General features: G+C 44.3%; 1 protein-coding gene across 2 annotated transcripts in view; it reads right to left on the bottom strand.

Annotated features, from left to right (window-relative positions):
• Positions 1-19,160, bottom strand: part of LOC124003191 (helicase ARIP4-like) — a 33,367-nt gene extending 14,207 nt beyond the window's left edge. The window contains exons 1-12 of one of the 2 annotated variants that reach the window (XM_046311266.1): positions 19,014-19,160; positions 11,872-12,070; positions 9,983-10,400; positions 8,997-9,130; positions 7,574-7,750; positions 6,368-6,597; positions 5,638-5,820; positions 5,307-5,440; positions 4,990-5,186; positions 4,128-4,470; positions 3,587-3,764; positions 2,821-3,045 (exon numbers count right to left, since the gene is read on the bottom strand). In XM_046311266.1, coding sequence (XP_046167222.1) covers positions 2,821-3,045; positions 3,587-3,764; positions 4,128-4,470; positions 4,990-5,186; positions 5,307-5,440; positions 5,638-5,820; positions 6,368-6,597; positions 7,574-7,750; positions 8,997-9,130; positions 9,983-10,400; positions 11,872-12,016 — 2,364 coding nt within the window. In that variant the 5' untranslated portion in view covers positions 12,017-12,070; positions 19,014-19,160. Of the gene's footprint in view, positions 1-2,820; positions 3,046-3,586; positions 3,765-4,127; positions 4,471-4,989; positions 5,187-5,306; positions 5,441-5,637; positions 5,821-6,367; positions 6,598-7,573; positions 7,751-8,996; positions 9,131-9,982; positions 10,401-11,871; positions 12,071-13,651; positions 13,807-19,013 lie in introns of those variants that run through there. The other variant, XM_046311267.1, reaches the window with a different exon arrangement.
• Positions 19,161-22,111: the final 2,951 nt, after the last annotated feature.

Raw genomic sequence — 22,111 nt, 5'->3', positions numbered from 1 at the left:
TATCTGTACTTTACCATTTCTATTTTTGACAACTTTTACTTTTAATTCACTACATTCCCAAATAAATTTACTTTTTACTCCATACATTCCCTGACACCCAAAAGTACTCGTTACATTTTGAATGCTTAGCAGGTCAGGAAAATGGTCCAATTCACACACTTATCAAGAGAACATCCCTGGTCATCCCTACTGCCTCTCATCTGGCGGACTCACTTAACACACATGCTTCATTTGTAAGTGTTGGAGTTTGCCTCTGGCTATCTGTAAATTTAACATTATTGACCTTATTCTTTCTTTAAAATTAAAAAAGAAAATGGTGCTGTGTTTGCTTAATATAAGGAATTTGAAATTATTTATACTTTTGATACTTAATACTTAAATCTAAATACTTTTAAACTTTTACTCAAGTGATATTTTACTGGGTGACTTTCACTCGAGTCATTTTCTATTAGGGAATCTTTGCTTTTACTCAAGTAATGACAATAGGGTACTTTTCCCACCACTGCTTGAAACTCAATCGCTGCATATGTAGTGGTTCCTCCTTCAAACGGTGCAGCGTACTGCGGCGCAGCTTGCATGGTGCCGCAGAATTCTATGGCAGGTTATTTAAGTGTGAACCAATGGTACCATTAATGCTAGTTAGTGCTAGTTTGACCACCAAAAGGCATCTTTGAGAAGCATTTGGTAGTCTTCAATAAATGGCTGTACTAGAGACCGGGGTTCAATTCCCCGATGGGGAGGAAGGAGTAGGCTGTCCTTGTAAATAAAAACAAATTCTTAACTGACTTGTCTCGATAAATAAATCCTATTGCTTCGAACTGCAATATGCTCTATTTATAAATAAGACCTACACCACATTACTCAACACTAGTGAGGCTCATGTCGCCAACAGTAGGCCTACAGTATATCGAAAAACACGACGTGACTCTCTGCCAATAATTACATATAGAGGATTGGAGGATATTTCTGTAATTCAGTGGTAATTCAGTGATATTTATTCCCATAGTAATTCGTTATGGATCAAGAACTAAAAAAACATTGACATTTTGAAAGAGTATTTTTATAATTTTATTAATGAACTCATAAAGATGGCATTATTAGTTACGTTGTTTTAGTTTGAACCTGCAGACTGGTACTAAGAACAGAACAGCGGGAACGTTTCACTAGTCAGCATCATTATTACTGCAATGCCCCTTAAAGTGTGGAAGGATGGGGCCATGGGTATTAAACCAGCATCTTGTAGCAACACAGCTTGCAGTACTTTGCAGTGTCTTATAGACCCATTGCGCCACTCAGGCTCTGTACAACGTGAACGGTCGGAAGTGACATAGGATTATTTTGCTCTTACTGTAGCACTAACAAAATAAAAGATTAACAACCTTACTGTAACAACAGTTTTAGTAAGAAATATTGAGGTCGAGCACAATTTATCAGTTTCTATTTAGGTTTATGTCGCCCATTCATTGTCAGTTAGTGACACAGTAGGACCCAAAAAGCATAATCAGTGATCTAAGTCCCCCCTTGCGCTGGTCTGGAGGAATGAAGTGGTGAAGCAGGGTACCGTACTAAACCACGAATTACCTCTAAGTCCCACGGCGTAATCTTGCAACTTTTAAAAGGAGGAACCACTGTATGCCAGTTAGGCTCTATACCCGTGAAGAAGTTATTTGGCCACTTTAGTTGTGATACAAACCTGATCAGAACATATAGGCCTATGGGTTAGGCTACATGAGGTGTGATACAAACCTGATCAGAACATATAGGCCTATGGGTTAGGCTACATGAGGTGTGATACAAACCTGATCAAAACATATAGGCCTATGGGTTAGGCTACATGAGGTGTGATACAAACCTGATCAGAACATATAGGCCTATGGGTTAGGCTACATGAGGTGTGATACAAACCTGATCAGAACATATAGGCCTATGGGTTAGGCTACATGAGGTGTGATACAAACCTGATCAGAACATATAGGCCTATGGGTTAGGCTACATGAGGTGTGATACAAACCTGATCAGAACATATAGGCCTATGGGTTAGGCTACATGAGGTGTGCGACTAAGATTTGAAAAAGGTCGCAAAAAATAAAATAAAAACATGCACTGTTTGCCTTAAGCTGGGCATCATTCAAAAGTGATAATATATAAATAATAGTGATAGGCTAATATTGTCACTCATTCTTGATTTAATCTTGTCTTTTCATATACTAAATAATATATATTTGAAATTTGTTTGGATTTATAATGTCTCATTATCATGCACCGGGCTCGAAACAGGGCAGGCGGGGGGAAAAAGGAATCTATGCACTTAAATAGTGAATGGAAGACGCTTCTCCCACGGTTCATTTTCATGCCAGCCTGGTAGGCTATAATCCTGTTTTTAAAGAGAAGCAATGTGCTTAATATTAGGAAGGCTGAGAAATAAATATAGTAGGCCTAAACTATAGAAAGATGATGGGGTCCTCCTCTTTTTAATAGTGGCCATCCCTCTGTTTTCTCCCACAATTGCATAGCCTATAGAAAGGTTGGGCAACATGAGCACATGGGCTCTCAGGAAGTGTTTGATTTGATATTTGGGAACATTTGCATTGATGTCAGAGTGATTAGAGGGACAATAGAGTGCTGAGTATCAGGCAGTTAGCAAGTTTGGTAGGCTACTAATGACCATCAGCAGCATCAGAGCTTGGAAAAGCCTAATTACCATGACTAAACGGTCACATGGAATTTCATGGTACTTCAGGAGAAGTACCTGACAAAATTCCAGCCAACCATCCAGCGGGTGGGTTGGGAGGACAGAGAGAGAGAGGTGTCAAGGCGTACCCATTCGTAGGTGATGACCTGATTGGCTCTCTCCTGGATGGGGTTGAGCGGGGGCAGGGTGATGTTGGACCGGCTGTTGGCCGAGTCGGCCGCTTTGGCCTTCAGGCCAGCGCCAGGGCAGCGGGGGTTGGTGGCCGCCGCGATGTCATCCAAGTCCAAATCCTGCTCGTTGGCCAGGTTCTCCTTCTGAAGGGTCTCATAGAGCACGTCAGGGTGGTTCCAGATCTACACACACACACACACACACACACACACACACACACACACACACACACACACACACACACACACACACACAGACACACACAGACACACACAGACACACACAGACACACACAGACACACACAGACACACACAGACACACACACGATTAATGAACAGACTACAATAATGTTACTCTGGTCCAGGTGTCAAGAGTCAGTTGATTAGCCTGACTGCTTTAAAAGGGACAGTTCACCCAAATTACATATTGGTTTCCTTATCCTGTAAGCAGTCTATGGACAAGCTATGACAGCAATCCATGCTTCGGTTTTATTTACCTGGCCACTGTCTCCAAATGCTAACTTTTTAGAATTTGTAGCACAAATCCAATACAAGACAATATCCCCAGAATTAGCATTTGTCCCTGCGTTTCATCTCCAAATCATCCAAAATTGTGTAGCTGCTGTTGTCTGTCTCTCTGTGTGTCTGTCTGTCTGTCTGTCTGCCTGTCTGTCTGTCTGCCTGCCTAACCCCACAGCACCAGTGAAGTCATCTCAGACTAACCTTGCAGCAGACGCAGAAGGCCTTCAGCGGGTTGAGGCCCAGCCAGCCGCTGTTACCTGCCTCTCTGAAGCGGTCCATAAACTCAGCGTAAAGGGCCCTCTGCAGGGGCGACAGGCGCACCATGATCACGTGCTCGTCCTTGGAGGGCAGCTGGTCCCTCAGCACGTCGTGGCCTCGCCTGGGACAGACACAGAGGAAACAATGCGCAAAGATCAGCTTAGTACTAGTACGTATACCTAGACAATTCAAAGAGCTATAGGAGAGAGTAGGGGCTAGGGGTTGATTTGGGAATGGGGATGATGCCTGGGTCACCCAAAATCTTCTCCCTAAACACCAGTATGGCTGTTCTCTGCTCTTAAGTAATGCGATAATGGGTTGTATATGTATGACCCTCGATACATATGGCTACTGGACAACTTGACATAAGGATTTTGGTTAAGTCAGGGGAAAGGGTTGTGCAAATAATATGTGAATGGAGGATAATGTGAGCAAAGTGGGAATTCTTGATCAAGTCAGGAGAAATCCCATTTGTGGAACTTACCTCTGGACGAACCCCTCCAGCAGGCTATGCAGCACGTGGCTTCTGTATCTCATCAACCTGGCGTCCTGTGGCGTGCTGTCCACACACTGCCCGTTCAGAATGGGCCTCTCGAACATGTTACTGAACTCCTGCCTGGTGCCCAGGAAGTCAGGCCTGACAAAGTCCACCATGCACCAGTACTCTATCAGGTTGTTCTGGAGGGGGTAGCCCGTTAGGACCACGCGTCGCCTGGAGCGAATGTTCTTCAGGGCCTGCGAGGTGCTGGCGTGGTAGTTCTTGATGCGGTGGCCCTCGTCACAGATCACCACGTCTGGACCGGGCCTGGCCAGCGCCTTCTCGATACCTGGGTGGGTAGGTGGAGAGGTAGAGAGAGCGCAAAACACAGGTTGAGGAAATGTATGGAGGAGTAGAGAGAGTGTATGTGTGTGTAGGTGTGTGAGAAAGGAGAGAGTAAACACAGTTTACGGGAATGCCTGATGATGTCACTGATGTCTAATGCACTATCAGTAGTGATTAATACCATCATTTTCATTTAATATGATGTTATTGATGTGCAGAAAATACATCAGCCTTGAAATTTGAATAATGGTAATTTATGCTGATATCGATATCACATTATTCTCCAACATCAACTCTCTATACTCTATTGTTTCACCATTATACTGGTACGCAATTTCTCATTTTCAATGGATCAGGGGTTTCTTGTAGGAGTTCTGATCTAGGATCAGATTTGCCTTCTATATCACTATGAATAATATTAGATGGACAGGTGGGACCTGATCCTAGATCAGCACTTCTACTCAGACGACTATGGCCCTAGATCCACCTACAGCGGGCCACGCAGCGACCTCTAACCCCTGACCTTTCATGAGCTCCTGCTGCCTGTCCTCTTCGTCCAGGTCGATGATGACGGGTCCCTGGGGCTTCTTGGACTTCCTCTTCCTGCCCGTCACAAAGCTCTTCTTCAGGGACAACAGGCGGTACATCTCATAACCCATCAGGAGCACGCCACCGTCACGTGACCACTCCTCCACTACCTTAGCCCGGGCCACCGTGGTTCTGTAGGGCGCACACACACGTCAAAATTGGTAAACACGCACATACACTAGTTAGTGTGTTTTGTGTTATGGATATAACACACACAAGTGTTAGCTAGCTCTACTATATAATGTTACGTACTTGTGCTCGTCATTGAGGATGTGGACTCTGAAGGTGCGTCCTGCGACTGTGGCAGGGTCACTATCAGGGGGCAGGGCTTCTTGTGATGGGAGCCACAGGTTAAACTCTGCCAACCAGTTCTGGAGCGTGTTCACCTGGGGGAGAGAGAGAGAAAAAGCTAGATAGATGTATGCATATACACACACACACACACACACAAGACAGACAGCGATACCGACAGACAGGGGAGATGCACAGAGAGCAGAGAGAGAGAGAGAAAGGAAGAGGGACAAAGAGAAACACACACACTCACTCAAACCACACACACCACTCTCCCTATCGGTGAACTCACAGGGACGATGGCCAGTACGGTGTGGGCCCCGGTGTGTCGCAGCAGGATGTCTATGAAGGAGATGACCTGCAGGGTCTTACCCAGGCCCATGCTGTGGGCCAGGATACAGCCAAACCCGCTGCTGCCCTTGTAGCGCTCCAGAGACTCCACCAGGTTGTCATAGAGGAACCGGATCCCACCAACCTGGGAGGGAGGGGAAAGAGAGATGGAAAGCAACGGGTGAGAGCAAGAGGTGAATCAAGAGCCGAGTGAAGAGGAGATCGGCGATGGAAAAAGTGAATGGTGTCACGTCTGAACGATCTTCATACGTGCACGGTAGAGTACACCTTGGCCCCGCGTTTCACGGTGCAGGGTAAGGGCTAACAGGCATGGTACACTGGCCATGTTACTTTTGCAGAGCGGGAGACGCTCCCCCCGAAAAATGGCAATGAAGCGTAAAATTACACCAGTTATTTTTTTCACGAATTCGATACTTGGCTCACGCCCCGAGACCACCTTGACAAAGTGGTTCACGCTCTGCTCCCGCCAGCCAAAGTCACACGTCCACTGCAGCAGCTAGAAGACTAGGACCGGTTTCCCAGACATGGCATGACGTTAGTCATCGACTTAAAAACACTTTCAATGGAGATTAACCAGTGAAAAGGTAGGTTTTTTAAATCCAGGACTAGGCTTAATCTGTGTACGGGAAATTGGACCGTAGTGACGGCCCAGTGGAGCTCCCCTGTACTACCTGGTGAGGTTTGACTGCACGAGCCAGCTGTGGGACGAGGTACAGGTCTTCCTCCTCCGCTGGGTGGTTGATGTTGACCAGGACCCTCCCCTGGGCGTCTGGTTGGTTGAGTGAGTCGTTGATGTGCGCTCCGCTGCTCTCCTCCGTGCCCCCCGCACCTTCATCCTCATTGGCCGATTCGCTGCTGATCGGCAGTGTGTCGTCGTCCCCAGAGCTCAGCTCAATCACGTCTGGGTTGGTGAAGAATTTGATTTGATTAGATGTATTTATTTATTTTCGGGTAAAAAACAAACAGTTAAAAATGTAAAAAGTGAAAGCTTTATAAAACACTTATTTCCAATGTAGAGAAGGCTTGGTCCAGAGCAGGGGAATGTATATCTATCTACTCATGATATTAAGTGTTCATCACCTGACAGCTAAATATGACATTATGACTCACATAGATTATTAAGTAATTATGAGGTCTGTGCTCCCTCTAGATACAGCATTTTTAGTACTAAACCAAGAACTGTGTTTATGTTCCCGTAGGTCTAACCAAGGATCCTTATAACTAGGTTTTACCTAGAATGTCTGGCTCTAAGCCTGTAGTGTAGATAGTAGGGTTGTCACAATACCTGTATCACTATACTCAGAAGTAGCATGGCAAGGAATCAATAAAATAAGAACAGACTTCGTTTCTCAAGGAAACACACAGCCTTGTGTCGTCACCCAGAGTCATATTTGTTCATTTCCCAAGCTATTAGCACACAAAACATGTCACTGGGATAGTTTAGGATTTTGGCAATGAGGACCATTATCTACTTCCCCAGGGTCAGATAAACCTGTGGATACCATTTTGGTTTGAAAGAAGTCGCTAGCGTTAGCGCCATTGCTAACTAGTGTTAGCACAATGACAAAGTCTATAGGAACAGCTAGCATGCTAGCTGTTCCTGTAGACTTCCAAAACGACCTCTAACATTCACACTGGATGAAGATACATACATGGTATCCACAAGTTAATCTGACTACGGGGAAGTAGATGAAGGGCCTCACTGACAGAATTCCAAACTACCCCTTTTAAAAAGGACCAAATAGTGAAGTCTGCTTTGTGTTTTTGCCATTGAAATTTGAGTATCGTAGTATCGTGATACTGGTAACGTGACAACCCTACTAGACAGAGGGTGATGGTTGTTCCCTCCGTTTTAGCAGTCCTTCTACTGGTCTTACCGTCTCTGATAGTGGGTGTGATAGCGGGGATAGCTGGTGGCTTGGCGTCCTCCTCCTCCTCTCCACTGCTGTCGCTGCTGTCCAGGCAGATTACATCCTGCCTGGCTAGGAAGGCAGCCTCTAACGACCCCTGGCCCTGAAACTCCTCCTCTCCAGGCCTCCCTGACACCGCTTCCACTGGAGGAGGGGGAGATGAGAGATAGCGCACCGACCATTGTTGCTATTTTTTTACCTTTGACAACGTAAGGGATTTAACGTTCCATGTGAATAAAGTCAGAGAGAGACATGCAAAGACAGGAAATAAGTAAGAGGTTAGGAAAATCAATCTCCCTCGACCATGGGGTGGAAGAATTAGGGCTCTATAAAATCCGCATTGTGGAGAACGCAGACGGAATCCATACATTAAAACTGTATTCAACCATATTAAAACATTTATTGAACTTGGTAGGAAATCAACTGAATATATTCAGCGTATTAGAAAAGTAATTAATTTGCCCAAATGAATCATAAGACATTAACAAAATGCATCAATGATTCATATTTTCCTGCAACTTTTGGAAACGGCACAGGAATGCAGTCAGCGATTAGAGAACCTGTCAGAGGTGATGCTGATGACAGTCATCTTCTAGTAGAGATGGAATGGATTTCCCAAAAACATTCTCAACTAAATGTTAACTACAAAGTAGACTATGTTTCAATTTTAATGGTCAAAAGAGCAGTTTCTCAAGAAATAATTTTGCTAGGATTGTATGGGAGTGGTCTGAGCGAGGAGGGGGAAACTAAAAACTAGCTGTTATTGGCAGAGAGGTTTGGAAGTCTTCTAATTCACAAACTCTGCCATCACATGAGAACTATAGAAACGTCGCTAACCAAACAATGGCCTCTCTGGTGCACAATTTAATTAAAGCGTCACTACACCCGAAAATCGGAATTTCTTAGTGGTCTCCTGATGGGGCGGCAGGGTAGCCTAGTGGTTGGAGCATTGGACTAGTAATCGGAAGGTTACAAGTTCAAATCCCCGAGCTGACAAGGTACAAATCTGTCGTTCTGTCCCTGAACAGGCAGTTAACCCACTGTTCCTAGGCCGTAATTGAAAATAAGAATTTGTTCTTAACTGACTTGCCTAGTTAAATAAAAGGTTAAAAAAATAAGTTTAAAAAAATGTGGTTTAAGCAGTGTACAACATCCAATTGGGTTTTTCTATATATATATATATATATATAAAGTCTGATTTTGAGAGAAAAAAACATGAACATTTGAAAAAACTTTAACCTGGAAAAAAATTCAACGGAATCAGGCAAAAAAAAAAAAGTTGTAATATTTTATAGGGCCCTACAGAATCCTTCGTATGACAAACCACGAAATGGAGCCCCTCTATTACAGTCAGTGTCCAGAGGGCTTCAGGCTGAAATAGGACTCTCACCTGCTGGAGAAAACTCTTGGACGGGTGGTGCCATGAAGTCCTTCCTCTGCTGCTCCAGACGCCTCAGCCTCTCTAACTCCTCCTGCTGGGCTGCTTTGGTCACTGCCTCCATCTGGTGCTCCTTCAGCAGCGTCCTGTTGGGAGGAGAGGAAGATGGGTTAGAGGAGAGGAGGATGGGTTAGAGGAGAGGAGAATGGGTTAGAGGAGAGGAGAATGGGTTAGAGGAGAGGAGAATGGGTTAGAGGAGAGGAGAATGGGTTAGAGGAGAGGAGAATGGGTTAGAGGAGAGGAGAATGGGTTAGAGGAGAGGAGAATGGGTTAGAGGAGAGGAGAGGAGGAGGACAGGGGGAGGGCGTCAGAGGAGGACAGGGGGAGGGCGTCAGAGGAGGACAGGGGGAGGGCGTCAGAGGAGGACAGGGGGAGGGCGTCAGAGGAGGACAGGGGAGGGGCGGGGGAGGGCAGAGGAGGACAGGGGGAGGGCGTCAGAGGAGGACAGGGGAGGGCGTCAGAGGAGGACAGGGGGAGGCGTCAGAGGAGGACAGGGGAGGGCGTCAGGGAGGACAGGGGAGGGCGTCAGAGGAGGGGGACAGGGGAGGGGAGGGTGTCAGAGGAGGACAGGGGGAGGGCGTCAGAGGAGGACAGGGGAGGGCGTCAGAGGAGGACAGGGGGAGGGCGTCAGAGGAGGACAGGGGGAGGGCGTTAGAGGAGAGAAGGAGGACAGGGGATGGGTTAGAGGAGAGAACAGGGAAGGGGGTTAGAGGAGAGAAGGAGGACAAGGGGAGGGCGTTAGAGGAGAGGAGGACAGGGGGATGGGTTAGAGGAGAGGAGGACAGGGGGTGGGTTAGAGGAGAGGAGGACAGGGGGATGGGTTAGAGGAGAGGAGGAGAGGTGGACGGGTTAGAGAAGAGAAAGAGAGAACAGGGGGGTGGGTTAGAGGAGATAGGGTGGTTTCAATCCCTTGTTATCAAACAGATGAGTGTACCTACCTGATGTTCTTCCTCATGTGTACTGTCTTCGAGGGTTTAGCAGGCTTAGGCTCCTTAGACTTAGAGGTTCTCGGTTTCTTCTTTTTGCCAACTGAGGTCTTGTCCTTGCTGGGGGTCTCAGGACAGGACGAAGTGGCCTGGGACTTTGAGGCCCTCGGTTTCTTCTTCTTGCCCGTAGATGGCTTGTCCTGGCTGGGGCTCTCAGGGCGAGAAGGAGGCTGGGAACTGGGGCCAGAGGGGGGCTGGGAGCGAGACTCAGGCCTAGAGTTGGGCCGGGAGGAAGCCCTGGAGGGGGGCTGGGAGGTTGGCTGAGACGGGGGCTCAGAGGGAGTCTTTTCTGAGGGTGAGGTAGCTGAGGGGGAGTCCCTCCCTCCCTGGGTCTCCGTCTCTGTACTGCCCTGGCCACTCTCTGGGCAATCTGTGGGAGAGAGGAGCAGTGAATGACAATCAATCAACTAATTCTAAAGTTCAGGCCTGGACATAATCTGTGTCTGGTCAATGAGCTGAAGAATCTCCAATGAACAAGATTCTTAGTTCAGGATCATGCTTAATGATTTATCAGGGAAACCATTCCTAAATCCTAACTCTTGTATTGTTTACTGGGCCAACTGATCATCTTCTCTATGGTCCATTCATGACCATTACTGTCCGGCCCCAGTCAGACAGACGTGAGTGTCCGGCACCAGTCAGACAGACGTGAGTGTCCGGCCCCAGTCAGACAGACGTGAGTGTCCGGCCCCAGTCAGACAGACGTGAGTGTCCGGCCCCAGTCAGACTGGCGTTACAGACAGTGTCGGTCCTCTCAAATGGCACCCTATTCCCTTAAATAGTGCACTACGTCTAACCAGTCAAAAGCAGTACACTAGGAATAGGGTGCCATTGGTGACACATCCAGTGTCTTCATTAGACTCCCCTCCACCCAGGCTGAGTGTGTGTGTCAGTGGGGCTTGCCCAAGGCTCTGACCCTATGGGCCCTGGTCAATAGAAGTACACTTAATAGGGAATAGGGTGCCATTTGTTGACATAGCCAGTGTCTTCATTACACTCCCATCCTTTTCGACAGTCATGCCCGAGTGTATGAGAATGAGCGGGGGTTGCCTGGTGTTACCCCTGGCAGCCTCTCACATTCCTGGCATTGAACACGTCGTTTGAGAGGCGCCGCTCAGAGCAGATGCCGGCAGCTCCAGGCTGGAAGTCTCGTTACAGAAGCGGTCATCAAACCCTGACCTGGACTCTCCTACCTGTTGCTCTAACACGCTCAAAACTGGTCCGTCTGGCAACGTGGGCCTTGGCGGATCAGACTCTCTCCGAGTGCCCGGTTCACTGCCCGACTCCCTCCCAAATGGCACCCTGTTCCCTATGTAGTGCACTACTTTTGACCAGGTCCCCTGATGCAGGGCACTACGTAGGGAATAGCGTGCCAGACTTTGTAACTGATTGGTTGACTACATTAGATCGCATTTGAAATACAGACAGCCTATGTTTTGCATCAGACTTGACAAAAAAAGAAAAGGAATCACTTTTTCTTAGCAGCTGGCAGCTTTGCAACAATTGTTAAACTGAGACTTGGCGATATGACGCTGCCACAAGCAGCAACATGAACTGAGAGTATTGCTGGTGAGAGCAATGCAAAATGATGCACACGTGCACGGTTCCCTCCGCTGCAATGTAAAAGCCCGTAACAGCTGCAGCATTACAACAGCGTAGAAGTTTAGCCTGGCGCTTTCAGTTGTCGCAGAAGGCAGCGCAACTCCGCTGTTCACAACGTGCACACCCCCGACTTCAAGTCTTTAGATTGAATTAGAACCACTTCTAGAATGTCTTCTGTTCTGAACCAGTACTAATTGTGAGTATTAAATCGGAGGCAAGACACCAGCCATGTCACTCACCAACTGCATCATCTTCATCATCCCCATCGTTGTCACCCTCATCTTCATCCTCAATCTCCTCCTCCTCCTCCTCCTCTTCCAGATCCTCGTCTTCGCTGTTAACGCTGGGGTCCAGGTCGCTTCCTGAGATGGCCTCTTCAGACATGACGTCCTGCAGGGCTCAGAGAGCATTACCTACACACATAGTCACTGGGAGTACCTGCAATACAATACACATCGCTTAAAGCCAACGGTCAAACAAAGCACAACAAAATGGAGACCCCCTTTAAAAATGGATAGTTCACCTCAGCTAAATCAAGGTAAGGAAACCGATATGTGGCCAATTCCACGGTAACAGAATTACACAGACTCATATTTGTATGCCAAACAACAACCATTGATTTCAAAGTTGAACTCCATGCACAAGGACTACTTTACAAAAACAGATTTACTGTAAAAACAGTGCAGATACGAAGTTCGGTAACAACATTCCTGCATAATCTCCCTCTGTTTTTTTTTACGTGTCCACATTTTCCCAAAAACCTAGGCTAAATCAAGGTAAGGAAACCCTATCCCAACCCCATCCCAAGAACTGAAATATCTGCTGCGAATTAAAGATTCAACGATATCTGCAGAAAGAATGGGGTGTCAGCTATGACATACTGAGTTAAAAAAAAAAATCTATTTTGGTTATTGAACTACATTAAGCAAAGGAAGGAAAGGGGGGATACCAAGTAAGTTGTACAACGATGCAATCAACTGAAATGTGTCTTCCGCATTTAACCCAACCAAAATGAAGTGCATTTAAACCCAGTAACAGAATTACATCATGGGTCCCTGAGCTGTACTATACAGAAACTATGGATATGAATGTCATGGTGATGTACCCTGAAGATGAACACAAAAAGGTGGAAATATGCAATATCCTCCTTTGCATCTTTGGGTATTATTCTACACACATATTTTTATGAGCCCCGCCCCAAAACAAGAGGTTGGTCCAGACTGGACCAAATCTGGACCAATTATAGATATCTATGTTTCTTTATGTTGAACCTGTATTTAACTAGGCAAGTCAGTTAAGAACAAATTCTTATTTACAATGACGGCCGACCCCGGCCAAACCTGGATGACGCTGGGCCAATTGTGAGCCGCCTTATAGGACTCCCAATCACGGCCGGGTGTGATGCAGCCTGGATTCAGGTACTGAACCAACCAGGTAACTGAACCAGGTACTGAAGTGACCCCTTTTGCACTGAGATGCATTGTCTTAGACCACTGTGCCACTCCAGAGCCCTCAACAAGTTTGGACATCAAAGTACAGCACAGTAGAGCGCAGAAGAGTAGAGTACAGTAAAGTAGAGTTTAGTACAGTAGAGTTCAGCACAGCACAGTACAATACAGAACATAGTGTGCTCAACTTGTGTGTTCTACTGTGTACTGTACTGAACTCTACTGTACAATATTGTACTGTACTCTAATTTTCTTTACTGTACTCCACTGTACGGTATAACAACTCCGGTACCTTTTAGATACTAGAACATGAAAAATGGTTTGGTACTAGAATTATTGTTACTTTCGGTACTTCTGTCAAATGTGTCTCACCGCTCAAGTCTAACAGGGCAACCGACGTACCGCTTATAGCGCGAGCGCACTGCTCCACTTAGCCTGCATCATGTTAGCTCCCCACTCACGCTGCACAGAAGTTAACACACTTGAATAACGCGACACCGCATTGTGAAACTGTTAATTGCTGTTTGCAAAACAATGTCCATACAGGCTAGTCTGGCTAGAACACTTTTACCATGCAAGACGATACCGGTATCTTCCAGCTTTGTAGGCGAACTATCCTTGCTAGCTTACAGCTGAAGCCAACATCAATTCCCTACCCCAGTACTTTGTTCGCAAATACCGCTAAATATTCTGACTTCAAAGCTGACCGGCCTCTCACTCACGTCTCTCCCAAACATGATCTATTGCCTCAGCGAACTGAATAGGGCTCCGACCGGCTGCTCTCCTCTTGCCTTGTGAATGACGTCATTACGGGTTAAAGAGACAACGCTCACTTTTATGAAAAAGAAACTACTTCTATGCAAATGCTGTTGAACAGTACAAGAAATTAAGTACCAAATTGAAGGGAAACGGGTTTTGTCATCTGTAGCCCCATGAAATCAGCCCAAAACAAGCTCAATAACTCAATGCATGCACACACTCATATGCATTCACCTGTATTGTGAATAGGCTTAGGCTAGATCTTGATTTACCCAGTTATTCAAGAGACATACCATTCAAATACAATTATTACCATTATGTTGTTATGCAGTTATATTGGTAAAAAGCCTTCCATGAGTTGAACGAGGTGTGTATGTCAAGTGCTACAATGAAACTGTACTGTTGGGGGTACTCGAGGTCCAGGGTTGGGAAACACTGCTCCACTGTCCAAACTTGTGAACCCAACTGTGGTTTGTGACTACTATGATTTCCCAATGTAATCAATTCAATTGTCGAAATTCCGTGACAAATTTTTCAGAAATAACATAATTTTGAGTTTTATTCACTCAATTACTAAACAAAATTGATATCAGTAAAAACACTAATTGATAGGGATACCTGTACTTGTTACTTCTGTGAACTTTCATTATCTTCCCTCATCATGAGGACGTGGGTTTTTGGTAACCGCATTTCAAGGCAGTGTTTCTTAAACTTCCAGAACTAAATATAAGTGTTGATATTAGTTGGCAGGGGGTCTTCAAGTCAACATTATTTTGAACTATTTCTAATACCTTTTAAATACTTTCTTTCTGGTAGTTGTTTTCTAAAAAACATTTTTCCATCTGTTTGAGCAGAAATCAGTCTGCTTATTCCTCATTTTTAGGATGGAAAACGGTGGGAAAATATACATATGCCGTGATTTCAAAATATATATAAATAGATTCTTAGCTTTCATTTGATATGAACTTCACATGTTGGTGCTCATGTTTTTTGTTTTTTACATGGAAATGCCCATGTAATTATGGTGAACTCTCTCTTTCAGCTTGGCAAAGTGGGGAGAGTTTGATCTAGGGTATGAAATTACTATGTTGGGTAAAAAAGGCTGGTTATTATCATCAATAAATCGATTCATTTTGTACATTCATCATCTATGATAGAGGGATGCATGAAATAGAGCAGTACAGTAAAACAAACTGTCGTTGCTTTACCTTCGTCTTTCCTAAGGCACTCTCAAAGTATCAGAGAGAAAAAGAGGAAAGAGGAAAGCTCTGCGAGTGTGTGTCGAAGTGTGAGTGTGTGAGTATGAGTGAATATGTGTGAGCGAGCGAGGCGGCAAGAGTGTGAGCGAGCTGGCCAATTACATAAGAGCTCAGTTACATAACAGGCCTTTGCAACTCAGACAGACTGTGTTAAACAGCAGGATATATAGGCTAACCCAAGACACACAGACTATAGTCGTCGCTCCCATTTTCTCTCACCTCACATACAAAGGCCTGTACACTGTTCCTTCAGATGGTTATGCAACGACTGTAAGGTCTGAGTGTCACAAACCCCCCCGCCTCCCACACTGGCAGACAGAGGCTGGGTCCCCATTCTCCCAAGTGGGCACGTCCCTTCAGCCATCGCCTACACCGATCCTATGCTTTTCAATCTGAGGGGGAGATGTGTGCAAGTGCACACTTTTAGGAGAAGGGATGTCGTACCCAATGGCGAAGAAACATTTTCTCTTACTGCCTACTGTTCTCCTATTAATAACATACAGTTGAAGTGGTCGGTACATCGTAGATGTCTTCCCAGCTTTTTTGCAACATGTTTGGCGCAGCATTCAGCGTTTTTGTCCTCAAATGGAACTGTAATATACTTTTATTTGTCATTTTTTCCCCCTCAGCCAAGTTTTATCTGTAATATTGGGAAGAGAAACAAGTTCCCAATGGTACCTATGTGGGTTTGTACCATAAATGCTGAAACGTTAGCCAGGTAAACAAAACCAAAGCACGGGTTGTTCTCAGACCTTGTCCTGGTGTTTCCTTTGGAAAAATGTGTAGCAGTGAGGGGAAAAGGTAATTGGAGACTGAGAAGCTGAGTTCTGGTGGCTTACTACTCCAAACTGAATGAAAATGAAATTGCGCTGACACCTTTTAAAATATAATTTCCACCTCCAGAAATGAGTCCAATAATATATTGGTAAAATTAATTTGACATATTGGTCCATGCATATATTACCAGGTATGCTATTAGCAATAAGCATAATCACCCGAGGCCCAACTGATGCAGCATAGTAGCTACAAACAAATACAGTAGGCAACCCCATGCTTCAGCCTATCTGCATTTACCCTATTGGGCTAATCATTAGATAGATCCCAAATTAGGTACTTTAACTAGTTAGCATACTAGTGTTGAAATGTATGTCCCAAAAACTTAAACACAGTGACTATATGTAGGCCTATCTGGGGTAATATGCCAAATCTGTACTTGTCACAGAACCCACTTCATGTCACCATTTTCCCCTCCAACACTTTCCCTGGTTGCCACTACTCTTGCTCAACTAAAAATGTAGTCTTTCTCATTACAATTTAAGTCACTCCCCCAAAAAATATTTTGAGGTTGGGTGGCGGTTTACACCAAGGTTTGCCGCTGTTAACTGGGGGCCTATTCAGACGTTGAGAAATAAATGAAGTAGGAATGGAAATCTGGAATCCAAGCCAACTACTTAAATAGATAAACTATCTACTATGGGACTAGTCTGATTTTTCTATTAATTCATTGTTTTGTTTTCAGAGGAAAATTAAAAGTGGACTGTTTTATCATCTTCAGTGCGCCTTGGTAGAAATATTTTTTTAATGTTCCATATTTTTCAGGCATGGTGGCGATTTTGCGATGGCTCGACACCACATAAATGACTTCAGCGGAAAACAGCCTTGTCAGCAGGAGCAGCACCATTTAGTGGTCAGAACCTGGTAATATCAAGATGTAGGATGGGACATAAACCTAAAAACTTCAATGACTAATTTCTCTGAACGGGGGGTGGCACAAAAGTCACTGAGAATACATTACATAGGATGAAGAAACAATAATCTGAGCCGCAGCTCAAACCGGCTGTGCGAATGTGCATAAATGTATTTTGTCACCCCACACCAAACGCGATCACGACGCGCAAGTTAAAATATCAAAACAAACTCTGAACCAATTACATTCATTTGGGGACAGGTGGAAAAGCATTAAACCTTTATGGCAATTTAGCTAGCTAGCTTGCACTTGCTAGCTAATTTGTCCTATTTAGCTAGCTTGTTGTTGTTAGCAAATTTGTCCTGGGATATAAACATTGAGTTGTTATTTTACCTAAAATGTACAAGGTCCTCTACTCTGACAATTAATCCACACATAAAACGGTCAACCGAATCATTTCTAGTCATCTCTCTTCCTAGGCTTTTTCTTCTCTTGACTTTATATTGTGATTGGCAACTTTCAGAAATTAGGTGCATTACTGCCACCAAACTCGTTCGTCTTTCAGTCACCCACGTGGTATTACCAATGAGGAGAAGGCACATGGGTACCTGCTTCTATAAACCAATGAGGAGATGGGAGAGGCAGGACTTGCAGCGCAATCTGCATCAGAAATAGAACTGACTTCTATTTTAGCCCTTGGCAGCGCAGACGCTCGTTGGTGCAATAATTTAATAATATAGATTTCTATTTTGCGATGCGAGCAGTGTCGTCAGCCTGTAATTACTTATCAGATATAGAGAACTGATACTGATGTTTGGTTGGGATTGTTGTGGGGGGTCGTTGGATCATTTCTTTGGATTCCTCATGTCTTAGTCACTGTTAGAAAAAAATGTCTCTCCAAATCAGATGTTAGGTACTATATTTATTATATGAATCCTATTCATTTAAATTGTCAAATTGTCAAATTGTCAATTTGGGTGCAATCAATTAACTTAATTTCTCAGAGATCAAAATATTTCAACAAAATAATGTTGCAGGGATGCTAATCGTATCTGTGTCTAACTACAGAAACGATTTCAGAACAATCTGAGATGGTGGGGGTCATAGCTTGCTGAAATGATATGGAACGACCCACATGCATGTCCAGCATCAAATATGACCACAACACTGAGCAGCATGTGGATGATATACCCCTTCTCACCTGCAACTCCCAAGGGCAAATCAATATCAAGCCCTGTGTATATTTTTTTGCGTTCTGTTGACATTTCAATGTGTCAAATGTTAAATCATAGGACATGAAGATGTTGTTGCACCTTGGCGTGATACTTTTGTGTTACTTGAATTTCGGAGAAAAAAAAAAAAGATGTCACACTTTTGGTATTGCACCACAATAACATGGAAAAGACAGTTCAGGAATATATCCGAGACTGAGATTTTGTTTCCAAACAACAATGGCAATATTCCTGCTAATTAATATAATATGGATGCCAACATTAACCTCTGACTGTCACTCCCTCTCTCACACACAAACACAATTGAGCAATTATAGCGCAGTGTTACAGGAAATGCTAAATATTATTATTAGATAATAACCAACTCTAGCTTCTGTATGTAGCCATCACGTGCAACCATAAACAGGTAGATAACTAGCTAGAATAGGGGCGCATCATTAGCAAATACCTAGCTGGCTTAAAGTTACTTGTCGTTTTCTACCTTGTGCCCATCGTCAAATATGTCATTATTAACTCGCGAAAATCAACATAATATCTACTGTTATTAGGACACTAACTCGCCGGATATTGAGATGTTGGCTTATTAAAACGCTCATCTGAGATGAAATATTGCTAAGAGATGCGGTTGCTAACGTAGCTAGCTACGCGTCTGGCTATAAACAGATCACAATCCAAGATAATGTATTTTACGCTAGCTAGCTAGCTTAGCTAATTTGTTACAATTAGTTAGCTAACAGCAGTTAGCTCGTTCAACGAGTTTCCATAAATTAACAGACGAGTCGTACCAAACACAGCTAACGTTAGCTAGCTCGTGCGTGTTTGAGCAGCTAGCTAGCTTGTTGTTAGTGAGCTAGCGTCATGTTACCATACACTCGCTGTTTTCAGCCAACGTCTATTGTCCAGAGGATGGCTAATCAAGAAATCCCCTTATGTAACATTGTAAGACTGAAACTAAAATTAAATTCGAGTCAAAAAGTTGTCAAACTATGTACTTACATTTTGCATTCCCTTGGGAAACCGAATTGATGATATGCTTATGATTAATACATTATTCTTTTTACAAACTGTATTTTTTTATTTCCCCCCTCACTGTTTCTTCAAGGGTAACAGTAACACGGTTCCCCTGCACAGATGGAAAAACAACTCGCTTGAAGTCGGTTCCCGAAGGCACACTCGAATGACAAAAACTGTTTATAAGAAGCCAAAAACTGCTATCAGTAAAGGTTTAAAAAAATCATATTCGATTTTAGTTTATGCTGTCCGCCAACACTAATTCATTAAGTTAATAGCATAATATAAATTAGAGCATGTAATTGTTCTATTAATGCACATCACGACAAAGTATGTTATGGCACCATCTACTGGTGTAGTCTTGAGGTTAATACGGAGCTGTGCTGTGACAAGTGGGATGCACTATTGAACGCAACATCCTGAGAGGTTCGTGCTGATTGTAAGAAGATTGTGTCAGCCGGTTAAATGTCGTGCCTTGACAAGGCAAGAACAATGTGCAATGCAGGAGAAGTGCAGTAATCTCATAAGGAGCGTTATACTTGGAATACGGAGGGGGGATGGAGGGAAAAGAGAGGGAGAGGAAGGCTAAGAGAGAGAGTGAGGAAGAGGGTGAGCTTGAATCAGTTGAAAAAAGAGATGGTTTGTTAAATAAGAATGGTAGAAAGTGTAAGCAGAGAGAGTTGAAGACAGGAGGAGAAATATAAGTGAATGAGGATGATGTATTGGAGGTGGTAGGTATGGTGAAGTTCTCGGAGCCTGAGAACTTCACCATACTGTAGGAGTGACGTTTTTGGAAAAAGTGGATCCTTGACTTTTGGCTGATCCATTTGAGGTTTCATGGTGGGTGCTGTGCTTTTTCAGAGTTGGGTGCTCTGGAATTGGTATTGTGATAATTGTATGTGTTCCTGCTGGTCTGAGGGAGCAGGCACTCCGTGTTAAACGAATGGGGCCAAGATATGTGAATTATTTTGCTCTCAAGAAAAGGGCGCCATTGAAAGGAGTGATTACTGGGGTTGCGGTAAATGTGAAAGCTGACCAACTGAAGAGGAAGATTCCCGGGGTGTTGTGATGCTCGTCGTTTGGTGCTACGCAGGCAGGGTGGTGTGAGTGGAGAAACATAGTTTTCATGTTGAGTCTTTGCCCGACAAAGTGATGTTAGGATATATAAGTTATCCTGTATGAGCTTTTATGCCGACTACATTACGTTGTTACAGGTGTCAAGTGTATGGGCATGTGGCAGTAGTGTGTAGGAAGGAGGTTCCTATGTGTGCAGAAGGGCATGAGACAAATGTATGTGTAGAATTGGGGAAAGTAGTGGTTTGTGTTAATTGTGGGGGTGCCCAGGGGTACCAGAGAGGCAGGTTGAGGTTTCCAGGGTTAGAGTAGTGCAGAAGTTGTCATATGCTGAGGCAGTGAAGAAAGTAGAGTAAGATGGGTCCTGGCCCCTTACACTAAGTCTGAAATTGTCCTGCTTGGTGACCTAAACTGGGACATGCTTAAACCACCTGACAAAGTCTTAAAGCAATGGGACTCTCTAAATCTTTCTCAGATTATTATCAATCCCACAAGGTATGACTCAGAAAAGGCTACTCTCCTCGATTTTATCCTCACAGATAATCCTGATAGGTGTCAGTCTGGTGTTTTCTGTAATGACGTTAGTGATCAATGTTTTACAGCTTGTGTTCGTAATGGCTGCTCAGTGAAATGACCTGTCCTGATTTGTCATAGACGCTTGTCATAGACGCACCTCAAGAATTGTATTTGACGAAACGCTCGGCACACTCAGGCTGACTTGCTCTCGTTCAGGCAAATGAAAAATAAGTGCACTTAGGCTATTATGGAAGGCCAAAGTTAGTTACTTTAAGGAGCACTTCTCTCTCTGTGGGTCTAACCTCAAGAGGTTCTGGAAAACGGTTAAATACCTGGAAAATAAACCCTTGATGATGTGGTTGTTACTGACAAGAAGCACATGGCTGAGCTCTTTAATCACCACTTCATTAAGTCAGGATTCCTATTTGACTCAGCCATGCCTCCTTGCCAGTCCAACATTTCCTCATCTCCCACCCCTTCTAATGAGACTATCCCTGATCCTTCTCTGTATTTTACCCCTGCTACAAAGTTTCTCCCTGCAGGCAGTCACTGGAGCTCCTTAAACTTGACAAAAAAAAAACAATCTGGCTCAGATGGTTTAGAGTCTAAACTTTAGACTCTTTCTTCTTTAAGGTTGCTGCCCCTATCATTTCCAAGCCCATCTCCGACCTTTTTAACCCGTCTCTCTTTTCTCGGGAGGTTCCCATGTCTTGGAAGGCAGCCACAGTTTGTACTTTATTTAAAGGCAGAGATCAATCTGATCCGAACTGTTATAGGCCTATTTCTATTTAGCCCTGTTTATCAAAAGTGTTGGAAAAACTTGTCAATAATCAACTGACTGGCTTTCTTGATGTCTATAGTATTCTCTTGGGTATGCAATCTGGTTTCCGCTCAGGTTATGGATGTGTCACTGCAACCTTAAAGGTCCTCAATGATGTCACCATTGCCCTTGATTCTAAGCAATGTTGTGCTGCTATTTGTATTAACTTGGCCAAAGCTTTTGATACGGTAAACCATTTCATTCTTGTGAGCCAGCTACGGAGTATTGGTGTCTCTGTTGGGTCTTTGGCCTGGTTTGCTAACTACCTCTCTCAACGAGTGCAGTGTATAAAGTCTGAAAATCTTCTGTCTCAGCCACTGCCTGTCACCAAGGGAGTACCCTAAGGCTCGATCCTAGGCCCTACACTCTTCTTAATTTACATCAACAACATTGCTCAGGCAGTAGGAAGCTCTCTCATCCATTTATATGCAGATGATACAGTCTTATACTCAGCTGGCTCCTCCCTGGATTTTGTGTTAAATGCTCTACAACAATGCTTTATTAGTGTCTAACAAGCTTTCTCTACCCTTGACATCCAAAACAAAGGTCATGTGGTTTGGTAAGAAGAATGCCCCTCTTCCCCACAGGTGTGACTACTACCTCTGAGGGGTTAGAGCTTGAGGTATTCACTTCATACAAGGACTTGGGAGTATGGCTAGACGGTACACTGTCC

This window comes from Oncorhynchus gorbuscha, linkage group LG18 (assembly GCF_021184085.1).
Source record: "Oncorhynchus gorbuscha isolate QuinsamMale2020 ecotype Even-year linkage group LG18, OgorEven_v1.0, whole genome shotgun sequence".
Taxonomy (NCBI): domain Eukaryota; kingdom Metazoa; phylum Chordata; class Actinopteri; order Salmoniformes; family Salmonidae; genus Oncorhynchus; species Oncorhynchus gorbuscha.
This window is presented reverse-complemented; position numbering and strand designations above follow the sequence as displayed.